This window comes from Bufo bufo, chromosome 1 (assembly GCF_905171765.1).
Source record: "Bufo bufo chromosome 1, aBufBuf1.1, whole genome shotgun sequence".
Classification (NCBI taxonomy): domain Eukaryota; kingdom Metazoa; phylum Chordata; class Amphibia; order Anura; family Bufonidae; genus Bufo; species Bufo bufo.
The window spans coordinates 20,219,834-20,241,767 of record NC_053389.1 but is presented as its reverse complement, the minus strand read 5'-3'; the positions used below and the strand labels follow the sequence as shown (position 1 = coordinate 20,241,767).

Sequence of the window (21,934 nt, the reverse complement as noted above, 5' to 3'; positions counted from 1 at the left end):
CATCCCCTGAGTGCAACAAAAATGCACGTTTTTGCACTGTTATATTCACAGGCTAATAGACAAACTATAGAAAAATGACCACAGGTTTTTGGAAAGAGCAAAGGGCAACTGCTCAACATCTGCGATATAATATATGCAGCTAGTGATGCTGGTCAGTATGTGTATTGCACATTTATGAACTGTAGAAGTTTTGCAACAGCTTTGCTAAAAAAAAGGGTTGCTTCTACACATAAAAACAAATACTGTAGTGTACTGTATCTTTAAGAATCTATGTGCAGCTGCCTGTATACATGTGATTTGTGAACAGCTCGAGCCCCGACTGTAAGATGCACAACACTAAATCACCCTATCCTGTCCCTAATGATAAAACCTGACTTTCTACCTAGTAATTCAATCTACCTAACTGAATATATACTCCTCCTAAAGCCCTAATTGTTGTCTGTCAGAGACATGGCAGACACGTCCTATCACATCAGCTCACTATGGCGTCTGTAGTTCAGATCTACTACAGAGCCTGACAGACCGGCCAATATCCTCCCTCCCCATTGGCTGCTCACTACGGAGCATTATTGACGGAAATCACAATGTGATCCATTTCAAAGTACATTAGTAAGTAGATTTTCTTAAAAGTAAAGTCATTTAAGAATAACTTTAATAAACAGATTTTCAAACTGATGTTTGCAGGCGGCAGTCAGAGGATGTTATTTCATTACCTTTAATTGTTCATAATTTTGTCCAACGTCATTTTTTAAAAGATCAGTATATGTGGCATCTGGTGACTCTGTGGTCTAGAATAAAAAAACACAATTTTGTAATTTTTGGGAGTGTATGGCTAGATCAACACGTCTAGGAAACAACTTGGCAGCAGTTGCACCAGGTCATCCCTTATCTCATCCAGAACTAGTAATTGGATTTTTATAAAGAAAAATAGATGTAGTAAACCTCTAGAGGAGCAGTAAAAGAAGAAACACATAAAAAAATATAAACTTTACATTGCAGCTGTTCTATGTTTTTTTTAACCTATAAGGGAAAGTGTGATGTTTTGTTCGTATACAATATATACATTAGAGATGACCGAACTTGCCGAAGTTCGGTTCCTTTCAGGTTCGCCAATTTGAAAACAAAATTGTTACATAGACAAATCAATTCGTAAGGAGAGAGAAACAAGCGAATTTGCATATATTTGTCTTTCTGGGAAATATATTTAAGTTATCTTTTCTTCACAAATAGAAAAGAACACTAATCTTTTTTCATGCCAGCCAAATTAAGATAATTTCATGCCAGCAGATAAGACATGCTCATACAGTACTCTTGCTAGAAACCTAGAGGATTGTTGAGCAACACTGGTAAGTATACAAGGTTCTTTCTCTCTCTTTTTAAATGAATCACAAAAAAAATCGGCTTTGTGTGAATAGAAACTTTCTGAGAAATTTGAAACGAATGCCAAACCGGTAGAATCAGTTCGCTCATTCTTAATATATATGTATTATAATAGAATTTCTCTCTTTTTGTCATTGATCTCCCTCTTGGTCACTTTGCTGGGTCATACATTTGAGGTCAGAATACTGTATGTAGGAGTCGAGGATGCAGCAGTCTACATAAGAGGCAATGGTAAAAGACAGTGATAAGGTGATAAACATTAGATTGTCGGTATCAACCACTGAAGACCCCACTGAAAGCTAAAAGGGGACTGAAGGTCCCTCCTCCCACCAACATGACCACGGTGAAGAGGAGGGTCTATGGAGCAGCGGTGGAGCATGAGCACTACTGTTCTATATAACTTCATGGGCTTTACAGAAATAGGTCTCTGCTTCATACAAACTTCTCTTCATCAAGGTTGTGAACAGGGATCGATGACAAAGGTTCCTCATTTGAACATGGAGGGTGTATTATCACTGGTACCTCCTAGGGTAGAAGCTGTGATTACCATACAATAAGATTGGGAGAATGTCCAGTCACATACCTTATGGCTTGTCTGGTTCATCTGGGATCTTCTTCTGTGAAAACAGAAAATATGTCACAATTGTCAGTTATCAGCTATTAGTTTGTAAATGAGTATATGGAACAATCTAGAAGAAAAGACAATAGAGCTCAGTGTATGGAAATAATATGGACAAAGTTTGATGGTCAGCACTCCCTAAATAGCAGGAATGTTGGCAGTGCTGACCCTATGTGTGCTCCTGGGGGCAACAGAGTCTTAGTGGTGCTCCTTGGTGGTCTTTATTTAAAGGGGTTGGTCACTTTCTGGTGATTGTTGATCAATGTGTATGTAAGATGACTATACGGTACTTACTAATATAGCCTTTTTTGAAATGATGCACCATTTTCTATATTTCATAAGGTATGCCCCTTGGTTACAAGGTCTTTTCTGCTATCCACACAGAGGTCCTGTCCATACAATGGCTGCTTAGGATAGGTCATGTTACCAGGCAAATCACCTCCACGCAATGCCTTCTCCATTCAGATATCTGCACCTGCACTAAACTCCCAAAAGAACCAATGCAAATGTTTGAATGGAGGAGACATCACATGGCGGTGATCTGCCTGATCACATGACCTTCCATCATCAGCCATTTTATGGACAGGACCTCTGTGTGGACAGCAGAAAAGACCTTGTAAACAAGGGACATACCTTATGAAATCTAGAAAATGGTGCAGAATTTCAACAAGGGCTATATTAGTAAGTGTCATATAGTCATCTCACAAACACATTGGTCAACAGTTACCAGAAAGTGGCCAAGCCCTTTAATGCACGACAGGACTGATATCACATCAACATGAGTGACTACTACAGACAATCATTGGCCTCAATCACTATCCACCGCTATCATACATGTCTATGAGGCCACTATCGTGTAGCACTGTAAGCAAAGATCAGCCTGGACAACTGGAGCAGCAAATAATGCTTCGACCATTGCCACGTTTTTGGTTGATTCTGGACAACCCCTTTAAGAACTTGCACCCATACACAAAACAGTAGATAGTGATAGAACAGAGTCACCTGTCAACAGTAAGCCTGTTCCTTAGTAGAGGTTTGACTTGTCTGAGCACATTTACCCATTTCACCGGGTACTTTCAGTCCCAATGGACCCTGGTGTCTTCCCAGGTATGCCTGACGTTAACACTGGTCCTGAGAAATGGTTCTTTTCTTGCATTTAGAACATGTAAACATAAAACCAAGTTAGGCTACTTTCACATCTGCGTTTTCCTTTCCGATTTTAAGATCCGTCAGAGGATCTCAAAACCGGAGGAAAACACTTCGGTTTTGTCCCCATTCATGTTAATGGGGACAAAACTGAACAAACCAGAATGGAGTTCACCGGAATGCATTCTGTTACTTTTGGTTGCGTTCCCATGCCGGAATTCAGTTGCGTTTTTGAGCCGGACACAAAACCACTGCAAGCAGCGTTTTTGTGTCCTGTTTGCTAAACTGAACAAACTTGATCAGGTATGAAAATCAATGTAAGTCAATGGTGCCTGATCCGTTATTTTTGTTACAGAAAAAAATGGATCAGCTACTTTCACACTTGCGCTAGCAGGGTCCGGCAGTCTGTATCGGCAGGTGAACAGCCTGCTGGATCCGTCAGTCTTTGTCCGGCCGCCTCTTGGCATGTTTGCCGTGCTGCGTCCGGATCTCTGGCCTGTCCCCATTATAGTGAATGGGGCCAGAGCGGACTTCAGGCGGCACACATGGGCTAGCCTTAGTACGGATCCGGCAGGCTGTTCACCTGCCTGAACAGCCTGCCGTACCCTGCTGCCGCAAGTGTGAAAGTAGCCTCACAATGATTTTCATGCCTGATCAGTTTGGTCAGTTTTGATTTAGGCTACTTTCACACTTGTGTTTTTGTTGGATCCGGCAGGGCTCAGCAAAAAACGCTTCCGTTACTGATAATACAACCGTCTGCATTTGTTATGAACGGATCTGTTTTTCTAATCTTTAACATACCCAAGACGGATCCTTCATGAACTCCATTGAAATTCAATGGGGGACGGATCCGTTTTCTATTGTGTCAGATTGTGCATCCCATGACGGAAAGTAAACCACAGCTTGTTGCTGTTTGCTCTCCGCTATGAGAACACAACCATTTTGGAGCATTCTGTTCAGTTACGTTTTTTTCCGCATTGACAATGAAAGGGGACAAAGCGGAAGAGTTTTTTTTTCCGGTATTGAGACCCTATGATGGATCTCAATACCGGAAAATTTTAACACTAGTGTGAAAGTAGCCTTAATACAACCGGATCCCTCCGAAACTGAGCCATCAGGATGTATTAAATGGAATGGATCCTTTTAATTCAGGTTTTGAGTTTCTCTGTCGGATCTCAAAACCTGAATTAAAAATGCAGATGTAAAATTAGCCTGTCAATGGGCGCCTGATACGTTTTTAGCGGAAGACTTCTCCGGCAGGCTGTTCCAGCAGATCTGTGCTGCCACTAGTGCCCCTCGTGCCGCCGGAAGTCCGCTCCGGCCCCAAACAAACATGCCGAGAGGCGGCCAGAATAAAACTACAACATGCGGCGCTTTTTGTCCGACCGCCTCTCAGCTTGATGCCGAAAAAAATTGTATTCCATAGAATCATAATTTCTTCGTAATCCTTTAGGGACAATGTTTTAAAAAAAAAAAGAGAGAAAGAGAAAAAGAAAGAAAGAGGATTTTTAATTTGGGTAGAATCGATTCGTGCCCAATATGGATTAATCTGACCGAAATGATTTTCAGGAAATTCATTTGTAAATAATATACATTACCTCCAACAGAAGTAGACGAGCAATACAAGCAGCAGTGAGCAGATTGTACCAATCGTGGCTGGGAGGATAACCTTTCTAGAATGAGAGCCTTCAGCTGGAGGCAAATATAAAGCAGATGGAATGAATGAAAATATGAACAATGCGAGGAGGACAATGAACTCAGATCACATTAAACATATTCTAAAGAAGCCTCAGACTAGAGTCCAGAAGAGGAAATTAATTTGTTTTTTACTCACTTTTATAGCGCTACTATATTTCGCAGCACTTTACAGACATTAGCATCAAGCTGTCCCCAATGGGGCTGACAATCTAAGTTCCCTATCAGTATGTCTTTGGAGTGAGGGAGGAAACCCACACAAACATGGGAAGAACATACAGACTCCATGCAGATGTTGTCCTTGGTCAGATTTAAACCTAGGACCCCAGCGCTGCAGTTCTAACCACTGAGCCACCCTACTGCCTTAATTTTAGCCTTACACCACAGACACAATTTGGACCCAAGTCCACCCTGCCGTACAGTGGACCCTGGTGAATATCTGCAACACAGGCCACAGGGGTACAACTTGTGAGGTGACGGTGGACCGAGGAATAGTGGCAGCTAGTTCTTTACTCACAGTTTTGACGCTCCCTGGACCGGGCTGCAGTGAAGGGGAGAACAGCACCAAATCTCCGGGGCACACTCTTCTACAGGGGACACCGGCCAGGTGGTGATTGAGGTGCCCTTGATGGTGACTGGATTTCAGCGTGCTTGTGCGGCTGGGCCCCTGAAGTGAGTAAAATTGTGATGCCAGCACCTTGGTGGTGCAAAATGATGAGGGTAGTTGGTGTGGAAATGAGGAAGAAGGCAGTAGTGAACTCCAACCAGGAACTTTACTGTACGCAGGGTTTTTAACAGCAATTGACATCCGACAATAAACAGTCTTATATGCAGGCTGAGGGTGGTATGCTGTAAATCCAGGTAACAGGCTGTATGGGTGGCTAGAACTTCAGGCTGTGTAGAGAGATAGGTGCTTTTCCGATATGCAGCTCCTTGCCTGATCCCAACCTCAGTAAACGGTGGCTTCTGACCCTACTGTTCTACTTCAGTGTAACAAACAGTTGAACTCTCTGTACTTGTAGTAAATAATGGAGAGGCTGCCGGAAGCTATACGTCCTTCACCTGTATACAAAGGTGCCTGAAAGCCAAGGAAAATGGCTAATGTCCTCATTTGTGATTTTGCATCCAAAATATTAATATTCTTTCACTGGTCACCCCAGAAGGATGTACTGTAGAAGTAGGTCTCACCTCTGCTTTTTCTTGGCTTGGTAACTGAGATGGGTCTTGGCTCCTCCGGGCTGTGGAGCCCAAGAGAGGGCTGAGAGGAAAGGGAACCCTCTCCCCCCTGCTCCTCACTTCACTACTCCCCCAACTTTCTCTCTCTAACTAGGCTTGACCCGTACTATATATACTATGGTGCTATCCCCATCTAGTGGTGGAATGTGTGAATTACACCTGTCAGCCTGTTAACAGGGATTTTACATAAGGGGGCAATACAGCATGATTTAACATATAATATAACAACTTTGCAGTACCCACGTACACGAGTGGGACTCTACAGATCCCTTATGATAATTTCACATTAGCATGTCCAGTGAGAGCCTGATCTCCTGTTATGGACACTGCTCCTTTCACAGGACCGCACAGCATTATAGTGATCTATAATGCTGTGTGTCTCTGCCAGAGCTTGCTGCAACTACTGAATCACACTGACATAGTGCAGTCCTGTGAAAGGAGCACTGTCCATACCAGGAAATCAGGCTCCCACAAGGAGCATGTTTTACACACTGAACATGCTCGTCTGAAATTTCCCTTATCCCAGTGGTATAACAAGAAAGTTTGCAGAAGTCACAATTGCAACTGGGCCATTACGCCAGGGGGCACCACCAATTATGAAATAGATGTTGCGGTGAGGCATAGGAGCGACGTCTCCACACATTATAAGGGGGGACCACATATGGGGACATCCGTTCTACTGGGGGTACTAAAAGTTGGTAGTTTTTCTGTTGACACATATTATAAGAAAGCATTTTCTGTACTGGCACATAAGGGGGCATTTTTGTAGTTAGCGCACATTATAAGGGATCATTTTTGTACTGGCACATATTCAAAGGGTGTCCACAGTTGTTCTACAGGGGGCACTAAAAGGGATTTTTTTTGGACTGGCACACATTATAAGGTGGGATTTTTTGAGGGAAAAATGAGGGACATTATGACTATTGGGTTTACTGTTACCACATAGTGCACTCTGGCAGAGAATTATTACCATTGGTCGGACTTTAGGGAGTACCGTTACATTAGGAGGCACCCTTACACAGTATCAGCTTAGCACAATTATTTTTAGAGGACACTATGTTTAAGGCACTATAAGTTTCATGGGCACTATTTGCTGGGCGCAGTTATTTCTTATTGAAGGGGAACTATCTGTGTGGTAATAGCATTTTCAGGGGCATCAGTTTCTGCAGTATAGTATTGGGGAGCACAGCGGGCTCAGTATTAGAGGTGGCAGGATTAGGTGTTCAGAAGGTGGTAAGGAGGATGAAAAAGTAGGAAACTAAGATGTCTGTTTGTCAAACTCTGCAGAGACAAGAGATGTCTGAAAGGAATCATCATGGGGGTCTGGTCTGAATGGAGAGGAGAAGATAAAGAAAGATAACGTCTACTTCAGAGGAGACATCACTGGATGTAAGAGGTACAGTATGTGGCGCTGTTTTCCACTGTTTGTTTTGTAGCTTTGCATGTAATGTTTTCCAAGTATGTATTTAACAGTAGGGCTGGAGGGAAGGGGTTAGGTTAAGAAATTGGCATGGGGTGGGGGCGGCGCCATTTAAGTTTTCGCCTCAGGCAGCAGTAAGGCTAGGTGCGGCCCTGAGTGGAGATGGAGGCAGGGAGTCCCTCAGATTCCCTTGTGCAAATGGCCAGATGCATGCTGAGTTTCTTGCATAGTGACAACCTCATTATCACCATTTGGCATAGGGATGACTACTAGCTCTCCATGATGTTAGACCCTCGCTACCGGGCCAAAATGGAGGCCTTTTTCCCCCCTTCTGAGTGGGAAGATAAACATAACTACTATCGAGACATCCTATGTAGTCGGTTAGTTGCTGCCTATGTGTGGCTCCACCCGTCATCACGAAGGTCTGGCTAGGGGAACCCTTTGCGCTCATGCTCTACTACCATGACTGATGGAGAGGGGTGGATGGCAGGAGTAACATGAGCTCCATCAGCAGCAACGTAAATCTTGAGTCTCTAATGAGCAATTTTTTCACCCGCCTACTGAAGAAACCAGCCAGCAGCAGCAGGACATGGTGCAGAACCTGAACCAGCAGGTGGCGGCATACTTGGAGTGCACCCTGTCACCCCAGTGAGTTCTTACTGCTTATGGTAACAAAGGAAACAGATGTGTCCACATTTACATTCGCTTGAATTTGATTAAGGAGTCATTTTGCATGAAACAAAGTCAACATAATATTTAAAAAATCTAGCACAATTAACAGGCTGCAATGCATAATGCAACCACTAGGCGTCCGGCAACACATCAACACATATAGGAAAGATATCACCTGACATAAAATCACAAACTCATGTTTTTCTTTTTAAAAGTTGGTCGTCTCATGCAGTGTCGGACTGGGCTTTCTTGGGCCCACCAGAAGAAATTATTCTTGAGGTCCAACCTCTATATCATGAAAAAAGTCTAATAGCATTTAAAGAATACACCCTTATAATAGGCGATTGGCTCTAATGTCTGTCCTTCTTAGTTTTTTCTCCTGGATCTTTAGGGCTCACTATGATATCAAAGCCTGGGCCCTCGGAAGGACCCTCTAGTACTCCGGTGGACCAGTCTTACCCTGATTCTTGCATCATATTTCTTGGGATATGTTGAGTCAAGAGGTGAGGTAATACTATATTGTGACTAATGTAAAATATACAAATTTCTCTATTTGTTCCTACAGGTTGTATACGTAACATAGTACAGATACCATATTTGCATATAGGTGATGGGTTGTATACATACCTGGTGTAGACATCTGGTTGTATATACTGCATGTAGCAGATTGTATACAGGTAACAGGTTGTATCTCTGTCGGGGCGGATTTTCTTCTACCCAGATAATTTCTTACAGCACAGGAATAGGGCTCCATGTTCCTGGTCACATTCCTCACTGTGATCTTCTGTCCTCTGTCTGGTAATTTGGTTTTTCCTTTGTACCATTCATAATCATCTACCTCAGGCTTGGAGAAGCTTTTACACTGTAAAGTCACATCACCTCCTTCCATCACTTCCTCCATCACGATGACGGACACATTTTTTGGGGCATCTGTGCAATTAAATGAGAGGTGCTATGACTTACTGTATATCAATCCTGCATATGGCGAAAAGTAGCAAATCAACATGAGTGATGCTAGGCTTGCTACAGCCCCACATTTGGTTTGTTAGATATCTAGTAGAGTTCAAAAATAGCAGCGAGTTAAAAAAAAAAAAAAAGTAACATAGTAACATAGTAACATAGTACATAAGGCCGAAAAAAGACATCTGTCCATCCAGTTCAGCCTGTTATCCTGCAAGTTGATCCAGAGGAAGGCAAAAAAAAAACTGTGAGGTAGAAGCCAATTTTCCCCACTTTAGGGGAATAAAAAATTCCTTCCCGACTCCAATCAGGCAATCAGAATAACTCCCTGGATCCCCGACCCCTCTCTAGTAGCTATAGACTGTAATATTATTACACTCCAGAAATACATCCAGGCCCCTCTTGAATTCCTTTATTGTACTCACCATCACCACCTCCTCAGGCAGAGAGCTCCATAGTCTCACTGCTCTTACCGTAAAGAATCCTCTTCTATGTTTGTGTACAAACCTTCTTTCCTCCAGACGCAGAGGATGTCCCTTCGTCACAGTCACAGTCCTGGGGATAAATAGATGATGGGATAGATCTCTATACTGACCCCTGATATATTTATACATAGTAATTAGATCTTCCCTCAGTCGTATTTTTTCTAACGTGAATAACCCTAATTTTGATAATTGTGGCGAAACCGACCTCGCCACTGGGTTTTGGAGAGGACTGGCTGCTGGCCTCTTGCCCCAGGATTATGGGCCATATACTAACTTTTAAACCCCTGAACCGATTCAAGTGAATTTTGGATAGGTTTGTCCCCATGTTATACTGTTTAAATTGATGTAAGTTATATGTATGGCCAATGTAAACTCACAAAGTTGTAACAATCTATAATAAGTGTAACTTGTCAGCTTGGGAGGAAAATGCTGGGTGTGTTTCTATTGTGCCATTGTCCCATTGTGTGTTTAAATGGTGATGTCTGTCCTGTTGTATCTACATGTGTATTGGCGATCTCCCTTTGTTCTGAGAGATAATTGGATTGCTCCTCAGGTTGTCTCCAGGACAGAGAGGAGGAAACCATGATGCATTGTGGGGATATGTTGTCCTATGTCGCAGTCTTCATTCTGGTCCTCTGGGGGCGTGAACGATTGGTTGCTGTAGTTACATTGTATGTGTTGTTAATTACTGATTGGTTGTATTTCAAACCCCTGTGGGCAGTACTATGTTTTTGGTTTGTGAATAAAAGAGGCTGTACGTGAAGTACAGTCAGTTCCTGTTTCACCTTCAACATAGAGCCTCGTCTCATGTGTGTGGGGATTGCTATACGTGTATACTCCCCTGGCTATAACTACTAGCTCTTTTAAGGGCTGTTCCTGATCTCTGGTTTTAGGAGAGGTCCACCCACTGGAGCCTGGAGCCTTGTCGTAGGTCCAGGGTGGGTAGGAGACGGTGAGACCTCAACCAAGCTTCGGCAGTTCGTGGGGTCTGCAGTGCGTACGGTGTCAAGTGGAGTGCTTGGAGTCCTCGGAAAGCACTAGGAGCATTCATTCAACGGAGGTACCCGGTCGGGGTGCCAGGTGATCCGTTACATTGGTGGCAAGCAGTGGGATGGCGTCCTAGTGTGAGGAGAAGCAGCTCGGAGACACCGTTCGTGGATTTACTAAATTGAGGGTAACGCTAGTATCCGTACAGCGCCCCTGGCTACAGCAGGATGGAATCGGCTAGTCTTCAAACAGCGTTCCACTACGAGGATGAGGATGACCCGGACTGGAGGGATGCAGTCCGGAAAGGCGTCTGGTATGATGCCCTGGAAAATGCCCAGCGGCGGCGGGGCGAGTGTCTCCCCAGTGAGGAACAGCAGTTGCGGATGCGAGTGGCCCTGCGAATGCCCCTTCTGGGAGAGAAGCCCCTGAATGAGTGGGTGACAGAACTGGAGAGCCTGGTATGGAAGGAGCTTTGGCTAGATGACGCCTACCAGGCACTCTGGTGGTATGTGATTCGGCACTCCCCCTGGATGGCTGAGCACGACAGACCCGAGGGTGAGAATTCTGATGGCCCTGGCCTGTTGTTTGAGGCCTTCGCAGAACCGGAGTTCGGAGATGCTGGAGCGTCCCGGTTCTGGGATATCTATGACTACAGGGAGGCTATGCATGATTGGGCTACAGCGAGAGAGGTGAGACAAGACCTGGCATCTCTAGTGACAAAGGAGTGGGAGCTGGAGCAGGACTACCAATACTTCTTCAGCTCAATTCGGTCCCAATATACACTGCCAGAGAGCTGGGTGGCAGTCCCAGACCTACAACCCTACAGCTGGGAAGACCCGACTGAAGTATCCCCTGCTTCAGTACCAGCTACAGAGGTAGAAGTCCTCATAAACTGGTCCTGTGAGGAACCACAACAGGCAGGGGGAGACGGGACCGAGGTCTCTCCACCGGGATGCTGGGCAGCTGGCCCAGACCCTCAACAGCAGCCGGAGTTGCCAGGTGTGGACGCAGGTGGTCCTTACTCGCAAATGTTGAGGGACCTCACAGACTGGTCCTGGGAGGACCCACAGATGGCAGGTGGAGATGGGACCGAGGTCTCTCTACCAGTCCTACAGAGATGCTGGACGGTCGGTCCAGATCTCCAGCCATCTCCGCAGGGATACCAGGAGGAGGAGGGGGACAGCACCCCTAACTCCGATGGTGCAGATGGGACCGCGGTCTCTGCACCAGGCCTACCGGGATGCTGGACGGCCGGTTCAGATCCCCCACCAACACTGCAGGAATGCCAGGAGGAGGAGGTAAGCGATTCCTCCTCTCCACAGCCGATCTGCAACAAGGTCCTGGGGATAGGATTCCCTGACCACATCCCAGCGGAAGAGCTGGCATCTGGGCAGAGCGCAGTCAGCCTCTGCCCTCCCCTATCCTCTTCTCCAGAGGCTGACTTTCCACAGGCTACCCCAGTGGAAGCGCTGGCATCTGGGCAGAGCACAGTCGGCCTCTGCCCTCCCCTATCCTCTTCTCCAGAGCCGGACTTCCCACAGGCTACCCCAGCGGAAGCGCTGGCATCTGGGCAGAGCGCAGTCGGCCTCTGCCCTCCCCTATCCTCTTCTCCAGAGCCGGACTTCCCACAGGCTACCCCAGCGGAAGAGCTGGCATCTGGGCAGAGCGCAGTCGGCCTCTGCCCACCAAGTACCTACAGTTCCAAGCTGGAGAACCACAAGGAAGCGAGGAGTAGCAGATGCCCACTCAACAGCTGGGGACATACAGAACAGAGCCAGGCCCCAAGATTCAACAGGTCCAGTATTGGGTTGTGGTTGGACTGCCAGACTAACTCAGGTACTGACCGTGAGGTCAGGTATCTGGTTAGTCTTCCCTGGGAGGGGGAGATGTGTGGCGAAACCGACCTCGCCACTGGGTTTTGGAGAGGACTGGCTGCTGGCTTTTTGCCCCAGGATTATGGGCCATATACTAACTTTTAAACCCCTGAACCGATTCAAGTGAATTTTGGATAGGTTTGTCCCCACGTTATACTGTTTGAATTAATGTAAGTTATATGTATGGCCAATGTAAACTCACAAAATTGTAACAATCTATAATAATTGTAACTTGTCAGCTTGGGAGGAAAATGCTGGGTGTGTTTCTATTGTGCCATTGTCCCATTGTGTGTTTAAATGGTGATGTCTGTCCTGTTGTATCTACATGTGTATTGGCGATCTCCCTTTGTTCTGAGAGATAATTGGATTGCTCCTCAGGTTGTCTCCAGACAGAGGGGAGGAGACCATGATGCATTGTGGGGATATGTTGTCCTATGTCCCAGTCTTCATTCTGGTCCTCTGGGGGCGTGAACGATTGGTTGCTGTAGTTACATTGTATGTGTTGTTAATTACTGATTGGTTGTATTTCAAACCCCTGTGGGCAGTACTATGTTTTTGGTTTGTGAATAAAAGAGGCTGTACGTGAAGTACAGTCAGTTCCTGTTTCACCTTCAACATAGAGCCTCGTCTCATGTGTGTGGGGATTGCTATACGTGTATACTCCCCTGGCTATAACTACTAGCTCTTTTAAGGGCTGTTCCTGATCTCTGGTTTTAGGAGAGGTCCACCCACTGGAGCCTGGAGCCTTGTCGTAGGTCCAGGGTGGGTAGGAGACGGTAAGACCTCAACCAAGCTTCGGCAGTTCGTGGGGTCTGCAGTGCGTACGGTGTCAAGTGGAGTGCTTGGAGTCCTCGGAAAGCACTAGGAGCATTCATTCAACGGAGGTACCCGGTCGGGGTGCCAGGTGATCCGTTACAATAATCTTTCAAAATTCCAGTTATTACTTTAGTTGCCCTCCTCTGGACCCTCTCCAACTCTGCTATGTCTGCCTTGTTCACAGGAGCCCAGAAGTGTACACAGTACTCCATGTGTGGTCTGACTAGTGATGTGTAAAGTGGTAGGAATATGTTCTCATCACGGGCATCTATGCCCCTTTAATGCAACCCATTATCTTATTGGCCTTGGCAGCAGCTGCCTGACACTGGTTTTTGCAGCTTAGTTTGCTGTTTATTAAAATTCCTAGATCCTTTTCCATGTCAGTGTTACCGAGTGTTTTATCATTTAGTATGTACGGGTGACTTGCATTATTCCTTCCCATGTGCATAACTTTACATTTGTCAGTGTTAAACCTCATCTGCCACTTATCTGCCCAAGCCTGCAATCTATCCAGATCCATCTGTAGTAGTATACTGTCCTCTGTATTATATATACAGTATACTGTCCTCTGTATTATATATACAGTATACTGTCCTCTGTAGTATATATACAGTATACTGTCCTCTGTAGTATATATATACACAGTATACTGTCCTCTGTAGTATATATACAGTATACTGTCCTCTGTAGTATATATACAGTATACTGTCCTCTGTAGTGTATATATATAGTATACTGTCCTCTGTAGTATATATACAGTATACTGTCCTCTGTAGTATATATACAGTATATTGTCCTCTGTAGTATATATACTGTATACTGTCCTCTGTAGTGTATATACAGTATACTGTCCTCTGTAGTATATATACAGTATACTGTCCTCTGTAGTATATATACAGTACACTGTCCTCTGTAGTATATATATATACAGTATACTGTCCTCTGTAGTGTATATACAGTATACTGTCCTCTGTAGTATATATACAGTATACTGTCCTCTGTAGTATATATACAGTACACTGTCCTCTGTAATATATATACAATATACTGTCCTCTGTAGTGTATATACAATATACTGTCCTCTGTAGTGTATATACAGTATACTGTCCTCTGTAGTATATATACAGTATATTGTCCTCTGTAGTATATATATACAGTATACTGTCCTCTGTAGTATATATACAGTATACTGTCCTCTGTAGTATATATATATATAGTATACTGTCCTCTGTAGTATATATACAGTATACTGTCCTCTGTAGTATATATATATATAGTATACTGTCCTCTGTAGTATATATACAGTATACTGTCCTCTGTAGTATATATATATAGTATACTGTCCTCTGTAGTGTATATATACAATATACTGTCCTCTGTAGTGTATATATATAGTATACTGTCCTCTGTAGTATATATACAGTATACTGTCCTCTGTAGTATATATACAGTATACTGTCCTCTGTAGTATATACACAGTATACTGTCTTCTGTAGTATATATACAGTATACTGTCCTCTGTAGTGTATATATAGTATACTGTCCTCTGTAGTATATATACAGTATACTGTCCTCTGTAGTATGTATACAGTATACTGTCCTCTGTAGTGTATATACAGTATACTGTCCTCTGTAGTATATATACAGTATACTGTCCTCTGTAGTATATATACAGTATACTGTCCTCTGTAGTGTATATACACTATACTGTCCTCTGTAGTATATATACAGTATACTGTCCTCTGTAGTATATATACAGTATACTGTCCTCTGTAGTGTATATACAGTATACTGTCCTCTGTAGTATATATACAGTATACTGTCCTCTGTAGTATATATACAGTATACTGTCCTCTGTAGTGTATATACAGTATACTGTCCTCTGTAGTGTATATACAGTATACTGTCCTCTGTAGTATATATACAGTATACTGTCCTCTGTAGTATATATACAGTATACTGTCCTCTGTAGTATATATACAGTATACTGTCCTCTGTAGTGTATATACAGTATACTGTCCTCTGTAGTATATATACAGTATACTGTCCTCTGTAGTATATATACAGTATACTGTCCTCTGTAGTGTATATACAGTATACTGTCCTCTGTAGTATATATACAGTATACTGTCCTCTGTAGTATATATACAGTATACTGTCCTCTTCAGTGTTAATTACTTTACACAGTTTAGTGTCATCTGTGAAAATTGATATTTTACTATGCAAGCCTTCTACAAGATCATTAATAAATATATTGAAGAGAATAGGGCCCAATACTGACCCCTGAGGTACTCCACTAGTGACAGTGACCCCTCCAATACTGACCCCTGAGGTACCCCACTAGTGACAGTGACCCAATCTGAGTGTGTACCGTTAATAACCACCCTCTGTTTTCTATCACTCAGCCAGTTACTTACCCACATACAGACGTTTTCTCCCAGTCCGAGCATTCTCATTTTATATACTAACCTTCTATGCGGTACAGTGTCAAATGCTTCGGAGAAGTCCAGATATACGACATCCATTGATTCGCTGCTGTCAAGTCTAGAACTTACCTCCTCATAGAAACTGATTAAATTAGTCTGACATGACCGATCCCTCACGAAGCCATGTTGATATGGCGTTATTTGCTTATTTCTGTTAAGATGCTCTAAGATAGCATCTCTCTGAAAACCTTCAAACAGTTTACCCACAACAGATGTTACACTTACCGGCCTATAGTGAAAAATCATTATAATAACTTTTATTTCCATAAATTCAAATGCACTGGAGATAGGACGCATTCAATTCCAAATTGCACAATGTATCCAGTGTGCGATAATCTGTTATTGACAGTAATAGTGAAATATTAGGCTGTTAAAAAACAGCAGCTCCTGCATTTTTCAGTAAAAACTCAAACATTTAATGTATAAACTGAAAAAAAAAATGTGTGAGATAACCATTGCTTCTGAGAACTGCTTGACATCTGTGCTGCAGGTCTTCGAACAACTTCTAGCCCCTTTAAACAGGTATTCCAGTCCAGGATGATTGGACTAGAATCCCCAGTCCCTCTGCATTTTTGGGCTTTGCCTCATAAACCCCATTTTTGATGTCTCTCTACAGGTTTTCTACGGGATAGGGGTCATCAGATTTTGCTGGCTGCTCTATTACCTCAATCCTGTTTATCTGTAACTAAGATGTCGTTAATTTTCTGCTGGGTTTCTGGTAGTAAGTGACGAACATCGGCCGACGCGTGTTCGCGATCATATGTTCGCGAACCGCACGTTCGCGGCGGGCCCCATTGACTTTAATGGCAGGCGAACCTTAAAAACCTTCAGGTCATATTTGCAGCCACTAAATACTTACTAGAAGTGCACAACATGGACAGTGACATACTAGAGAGGGATAATTGGCAATAATTCCCATAAAAAATATGTATTTTAATCAGGGGCCATTTTTATGCATCTTAAAAGGGAAACTCTCAAAAATGTGCCCTGCTGGAGCCTAGAAATTTTTTATTTTAGGCCACGGGAGTACGGGCCCCAACAATTAGGCATTCATCTGACAGAAAAAAAACTTGTGTGTCACAATGTGGTTCGCCGTGACGTGGTTTGTGCCCCCTCTCAGGCAGTATCGTCTCCCTGTGGGCATATAGGTCTGTTGTGGCCTTGCGCTCTGGCTGCGGCATTCCCTGCTTGCTGGTTGCTAGGGGCAATGTCCTGTATCGCAGCTTCATTCCTGCAGTTTCTTGTTTACCCCTGACTTGATTAGGTACCTCCCTGCTTGGTTCTGATGGGGTTAATCTCCCTCTTCGGTTCCTGGGTGTGTCCTTTCAGGTGCGCTCGTTAAGCTGCTACTTCTATCTTTGGGCGTGGAGGTTCAGGGCTCAGTCTGCATAGCTTGTGGTCAGTTCTGTTAATTCAGTCTGTTCCTGTTCTTGTGTGCATTCTGGGGGTCAGTACTGTTAATTCAGACTGTCCAGTACCCTGCTATGTTTCTGCTCTTCCTGTCCATTCCATGTCATGCCATGCCTTGCCATGCCTTGAGAGTGTCTGTACCCTGCTATGTCTTTGTTCATGTCTATCCTTGTCCATGCCCGGTGGTTGTCATGCCCTTTTGTCTCTGTCATGTCTTTCTATGTTTTGCTTTGCCAGGTTTTGCCTTTGCCTTTGTCCTGCCATCTACATCTCGGTATGGGCCGCCTGGTTCTGCATTGTTGTCATCTGTTCCGTTCCATGTCTTGTACCTCACTTGGCCTGTTCATGTTTCTATGCTATGTTCATGTCATGAATGCTGTGCTCCTAGTCGGCTCCAGTTGGCTCCAGGTTCACCTTCAAAAGAGGGTTCCATGTGTTCCCCGGAGGGGGAATGCTCTTTCTTTGCGATGCCATGTCCACACCTTGCTCGCATTGCATCCTGGAGGTACCCCTGGCACCACCGGCACGTGACATTGTGATTATTTGCCTGAAGGTACATTAGACGGTCACTGGATAAATATTTTACTGTAGGCCATTGGAGTACAGGCCCCAAAAATTAGGCATGAACTTGACAGAAAAGAACTTGTGATGATGTGGCTGGAGGTACATTAGGCAGTCACTGGATACAAATTTTACTGTAGGCTACTGGAGTACAAACAAATCACTAAAATAATGTGGTCTAAATGGGAGGAAATGGTCAAAAACCCCAAACAATGTAGTGTGTTTATAACCGAGGGAGCAATTTCTCTGCATGTGATCCGTTACTAGCAGCAATCCCCAGCAAAAATGCCTACATCGGAGGATATCGGCAGTGGACCACGTGCACCACAAAGGTGGTGGTGCATGTGGTCTGCTGCCAACATTATTGTGATTTTTCTTTATATGTATGGAATATGTCATTGCGTAATGCTGGTAACATTCGAGTGCACCTGGTAGCCTGTGTCACATGGCCTGTTATAGGTGGGGCTTGCAGCCTTATCCCTTCTCCCACTGCATGAGTGATCTCACTATGGAGGTATGTGGGAGCTTGGCTGCGAGTTGGATCTTAGCACCTTTCAGACCGTGTTCATACACCATAGGTAGTCTAGTGGTAGGACCCCTTGACAGTGGTGCAAAAGGGTTCCGTTGTGTTCCTGACTGGAATACATTGGCTAAAGTCTCCGTTTTTACCATCAGCCTGAGGGATTAGCCAGTATTGTCAGTTGCATATCATTGTGGTGCACCCTTTGCAGTGATTTATGCACTGGAGTACAGGCCCCAAAAATTAGCAATTCACCTGACAGAAAATAACTTGTGATGATGTGGCTGGAGGTAAATTAGGCGGTCACTCAAATTTTTTTTTACTGTAGGCCACTGGAGTAGAGGCGCCAAAAATTAGGCATTCACCTGACAGAAAAGGCCTTTTATGCCGCTGTATATACATAAGAAAAGGAAAATTCTTTGTTCTGGGTAGTGGCAGATATGTGTGGGCTGACATGAGAAAATTCAATTACACGTGGTCATCACAGGTGTTGATTCCCCCTGAGATTCATGTCTCATTCATTTTTAGAAGTGTGAGGTAGTCCACACTGTCGTGAGCTAGGTGAGTGCGCTTATCAGTCACGATCTTCCCTGCTGTGCTGAATATCATTTCGGACAGGACACTCGACGAGGGGCAAGCCAAGAGTTCCATGGCAAATTGTGCCAGCTCTGGCCAAAGGTCAAGCCTGCACACCCAGTAGTCCAGGGGTTCCTCGCTTCTCAGAGCGTCCACAACGGCCGTTAACCCGATGTAGTTGGACAACTGTCGGTCTAGGCGTTCCCTAAGGCTGGATCCGGAGGACGGCTGTCGATGGGTTGGATGCAAGAATGATCTCATATTCGAAGTGACGAACACATACTGCAAATACTGCATTCTGACAGCCCTCTGTGAGGCTGGTAACATGTCCGCCGTTTTGTGTTTGTACCTGGGATCTAAGTACGTTGCCACCCAGTACTGGTCTTTGCCCTTTATGCTTTTTATACGTGGGTCCCTCTTCAAACACTTGAGCATGAAGGCCCACATTTGCACTAAATTAGAAGCGGTGGAGCGAGTGAAATGATGTCAACCTGTGTGCAATCTAAGTGTCACATGATCTGTCATTACATATACACACCTTTTTTGAAAGGCCCTAGATGCTGCATCAGTATTTTGTGGAAGCAGGTATATTGCAGCCCTCAATCAGTATTTTGTGGAAGCAGGTATATCGCAGCCCTCAATCAGTATTTTGTGGAAGCAGTATATCGCTGGCCTCAATCAGTATTTTGTGGAAGCAGGTATATCAAACCCCTTAATTAGTATTTTGTGGAAGCAGGTATGTCGCAGCCTTCAATAATTATTTGTGGAAGCAGGTATATCAAACCCCTTAATCAGTATTTTGTGGAAGCAGGTATGTTGCAGCCCTCAATCCGTATTTTGTGGAAACAGGTATATCAAACCCCTTAATCAGTATTTTGTGGAAGCAGGTATGTTGCAGCCCTCAATCAGTATTTTGTGGAAGCAGGTATATCAAACCCCTTAATCAGTATTTTGTGGAAGCATGTATATTGCAGCCCTCAATCAGTATTTTGTGGAAGCAGGGGTATCAAACCCCTTAATCAGTATTTTGTGGAAGCAGGTATGTTTCAGCCCTCAATCAGTATTTTGTGGAAGCAGGTATATCAAACCCCTTAATCAGTATTTTGTGGAAGCGTGTATATCAAACCCCTTAATCAGTATTTTGTGGAAGCAGGTATATCGCAGCCCTCAATCAGTATTTTTGGAAGCAGGGATATAAAACCCCTTAATCAGTATTTTGTGGAAGCAGGTATATCGTAGGCCTCAATCAATATTTAGTGGAAACAGGTATATCACACCCGTTGCAATTAATTGTTCCAATAGTGTTTGTATGTGCAGAACCGCACACAACTGCTGCACATACAAATGCACTATAATATACTTTCTATGTTAGAAGGTATATTATAAGTATATCACACCCCTTAGTATATCACACCTATCGATAGCACACCTATACCAATCCTTAAAAGGACTTTTGCGGCCCTATTAGCTAACATTTCGTGTCCCTAACAGCCTGTCTCTGCTCCACAAAGCAACCTCTCCCTACACTGGCAAAAGACACAATGTAAAATGGCTGCCAGATTGGGTTCTTTTTATAGGGTGGGGATGTGTCCATATGCTGAGACGTCTCAATTGGCTGTCCTGTCCCACCTGATGGATGTGTCATGGGTCAAAGTTCAGCGCAATGCAAAAGAATATGGCGGGGGGTGGACATCGCCATATGTATGCGTCTTCGTTGAATCGGGAACGCGCAAAGTTCGCCGCAAAACAACCCCCGGGCGAAAAGCAAGGCCATCTCTAGTTTCTGGTTGATACATTAAAAACGATTCATGATTCCTTAAATGCAATAAATAGGCCCATCACCATGGTATGAGAAGCATCCCCATACTGTATCCTGATTTTTGCACCACACAAAAAGAACAATTTTGCTTTCATCAGTCCACAAAATGTTGCTCCATCTCTTCTGGGCCATTTAATTTGTTCCTTGGCAAATTTTAACCTCTTCAGTACGTCGTTTTTCAAAAACGATACTTTGCTGGGAGTTCTTACTGGTAGCTTGGCTTTACTTCATCATCTTCTGATTGTCGCTTCACTCAGAATTTCAGATCTTCTTTCGTCTTTCTGGAGCTGATCATTGGCTGAGCCTTTGCGATTTTGGTTATTCTTTAATCCATTTAAACGGTAGTTCCTTGCTTCCTTCTGCGTCTTACAGGTTTTCGTTGCCACTTCAAACTACTGTATTTAAAATCTTTTTAGCTGAGCTGTCTGTAATTTGCTGTAATTCTCTATATGTTTTCCTTCTCCAAACAACTTTTTAATTCAGGTATGTTCTTCATCAGAACAATACCTGTAATGATCCATTTCCCCAGTATTTCAGAAGGAAAGAGACTATAACCAATATGTGCAAAATTTTCCACCCTTTCTACTAGAGATGAGCCAATTAGTCAAGAATCGTTTCAGGTCCGGTTCGACAAATTTTTGAAAAAGTTCCTCCAGTAGCCCTGAAAGTTGGCATATAACCCGCTCTAGCCTCTTAGGACTCATAATTTTTTAGTAAAACGTATTATATATTTTCTTTTCGTTGTTATAAATTTTTCCTCTGCCCAAGCTCTGGAACACAGAGACAGCAATAGTAAATGATGTCTGAGTGACACTGACAAACATAGCTATTATTTGACGGTGTTAACATACAACCGTGTTTAAAAAGACACCGTCACATGTGTTTTTTTCCATTATGTATGACAGAAAAAAAAAGTCCTGTCGACAGGACTTTTTTTCTGTCATACATAACGGGAAAAAAAAAATGGAACCGTCATTTGTGCCCATAGAAATGTATCAGGACAGAGCAAAATGGAATGCCTCTTAAAGGTTTCTGTTTTGCATTCCGTCCTAGAACAGTACACTATAACGGAATTACTAACGCTGATGCGAACCCGCCCTAAGTAGGGCTAGGTGTAAGATAGGCCCTATCTGTTGTGGTCGGAATTTTTCTGAAATGTTAATCTGGTTGAAAATTTTTTGCATCTTTTCAATGTATGTAGAGCTCTATACGGGAATTATTTCAGATATACTTATTTAGAAATGGAGCAAATTTCTTAAAATTCAGTTTGGT

At 43.7% G+C, this 21,934-nt stretch overlaps 1 protein-coding gene across 3 annotated transcripts in view; it reads right to left on the bottom strand.

The window, feature by feature from the left end:
• The window catches only part of LOC120986794 (Schwann cell myelin protein-like), an 87,238-nt gene that overhangs the window by 26,328 nt on the left and 38,976 nt on the right, over window positions 1-21,934 (bottom strand). For 2 of the 3 annotated variants that reach the window (XM_040415499.1, XM_040415501.1), the window contains 4 exons: window positions 8,796-9,098; window positions 4,744-4,837; window positions 1,964-1,997; window positions 714-788 (listed from right to left, as the gene is read on the bottom strand). In XM_040415499.1, the coding sequence (XP_040271433.1) occupies window positions 714-788; window positions 1,964-1,997; window positions 4,744-4,837; window positions 8,796-9,098 (506 nt within the window). The remainder of the gene's footprint in view (window positions 1-713; window positions 789-1,963; window positions 1,998-4,743; window positions 4,838-8,795; window positions 9,099-21,934) is intronic. The other variant, XM_040415500.1, reaches the window with a different exon arrangement.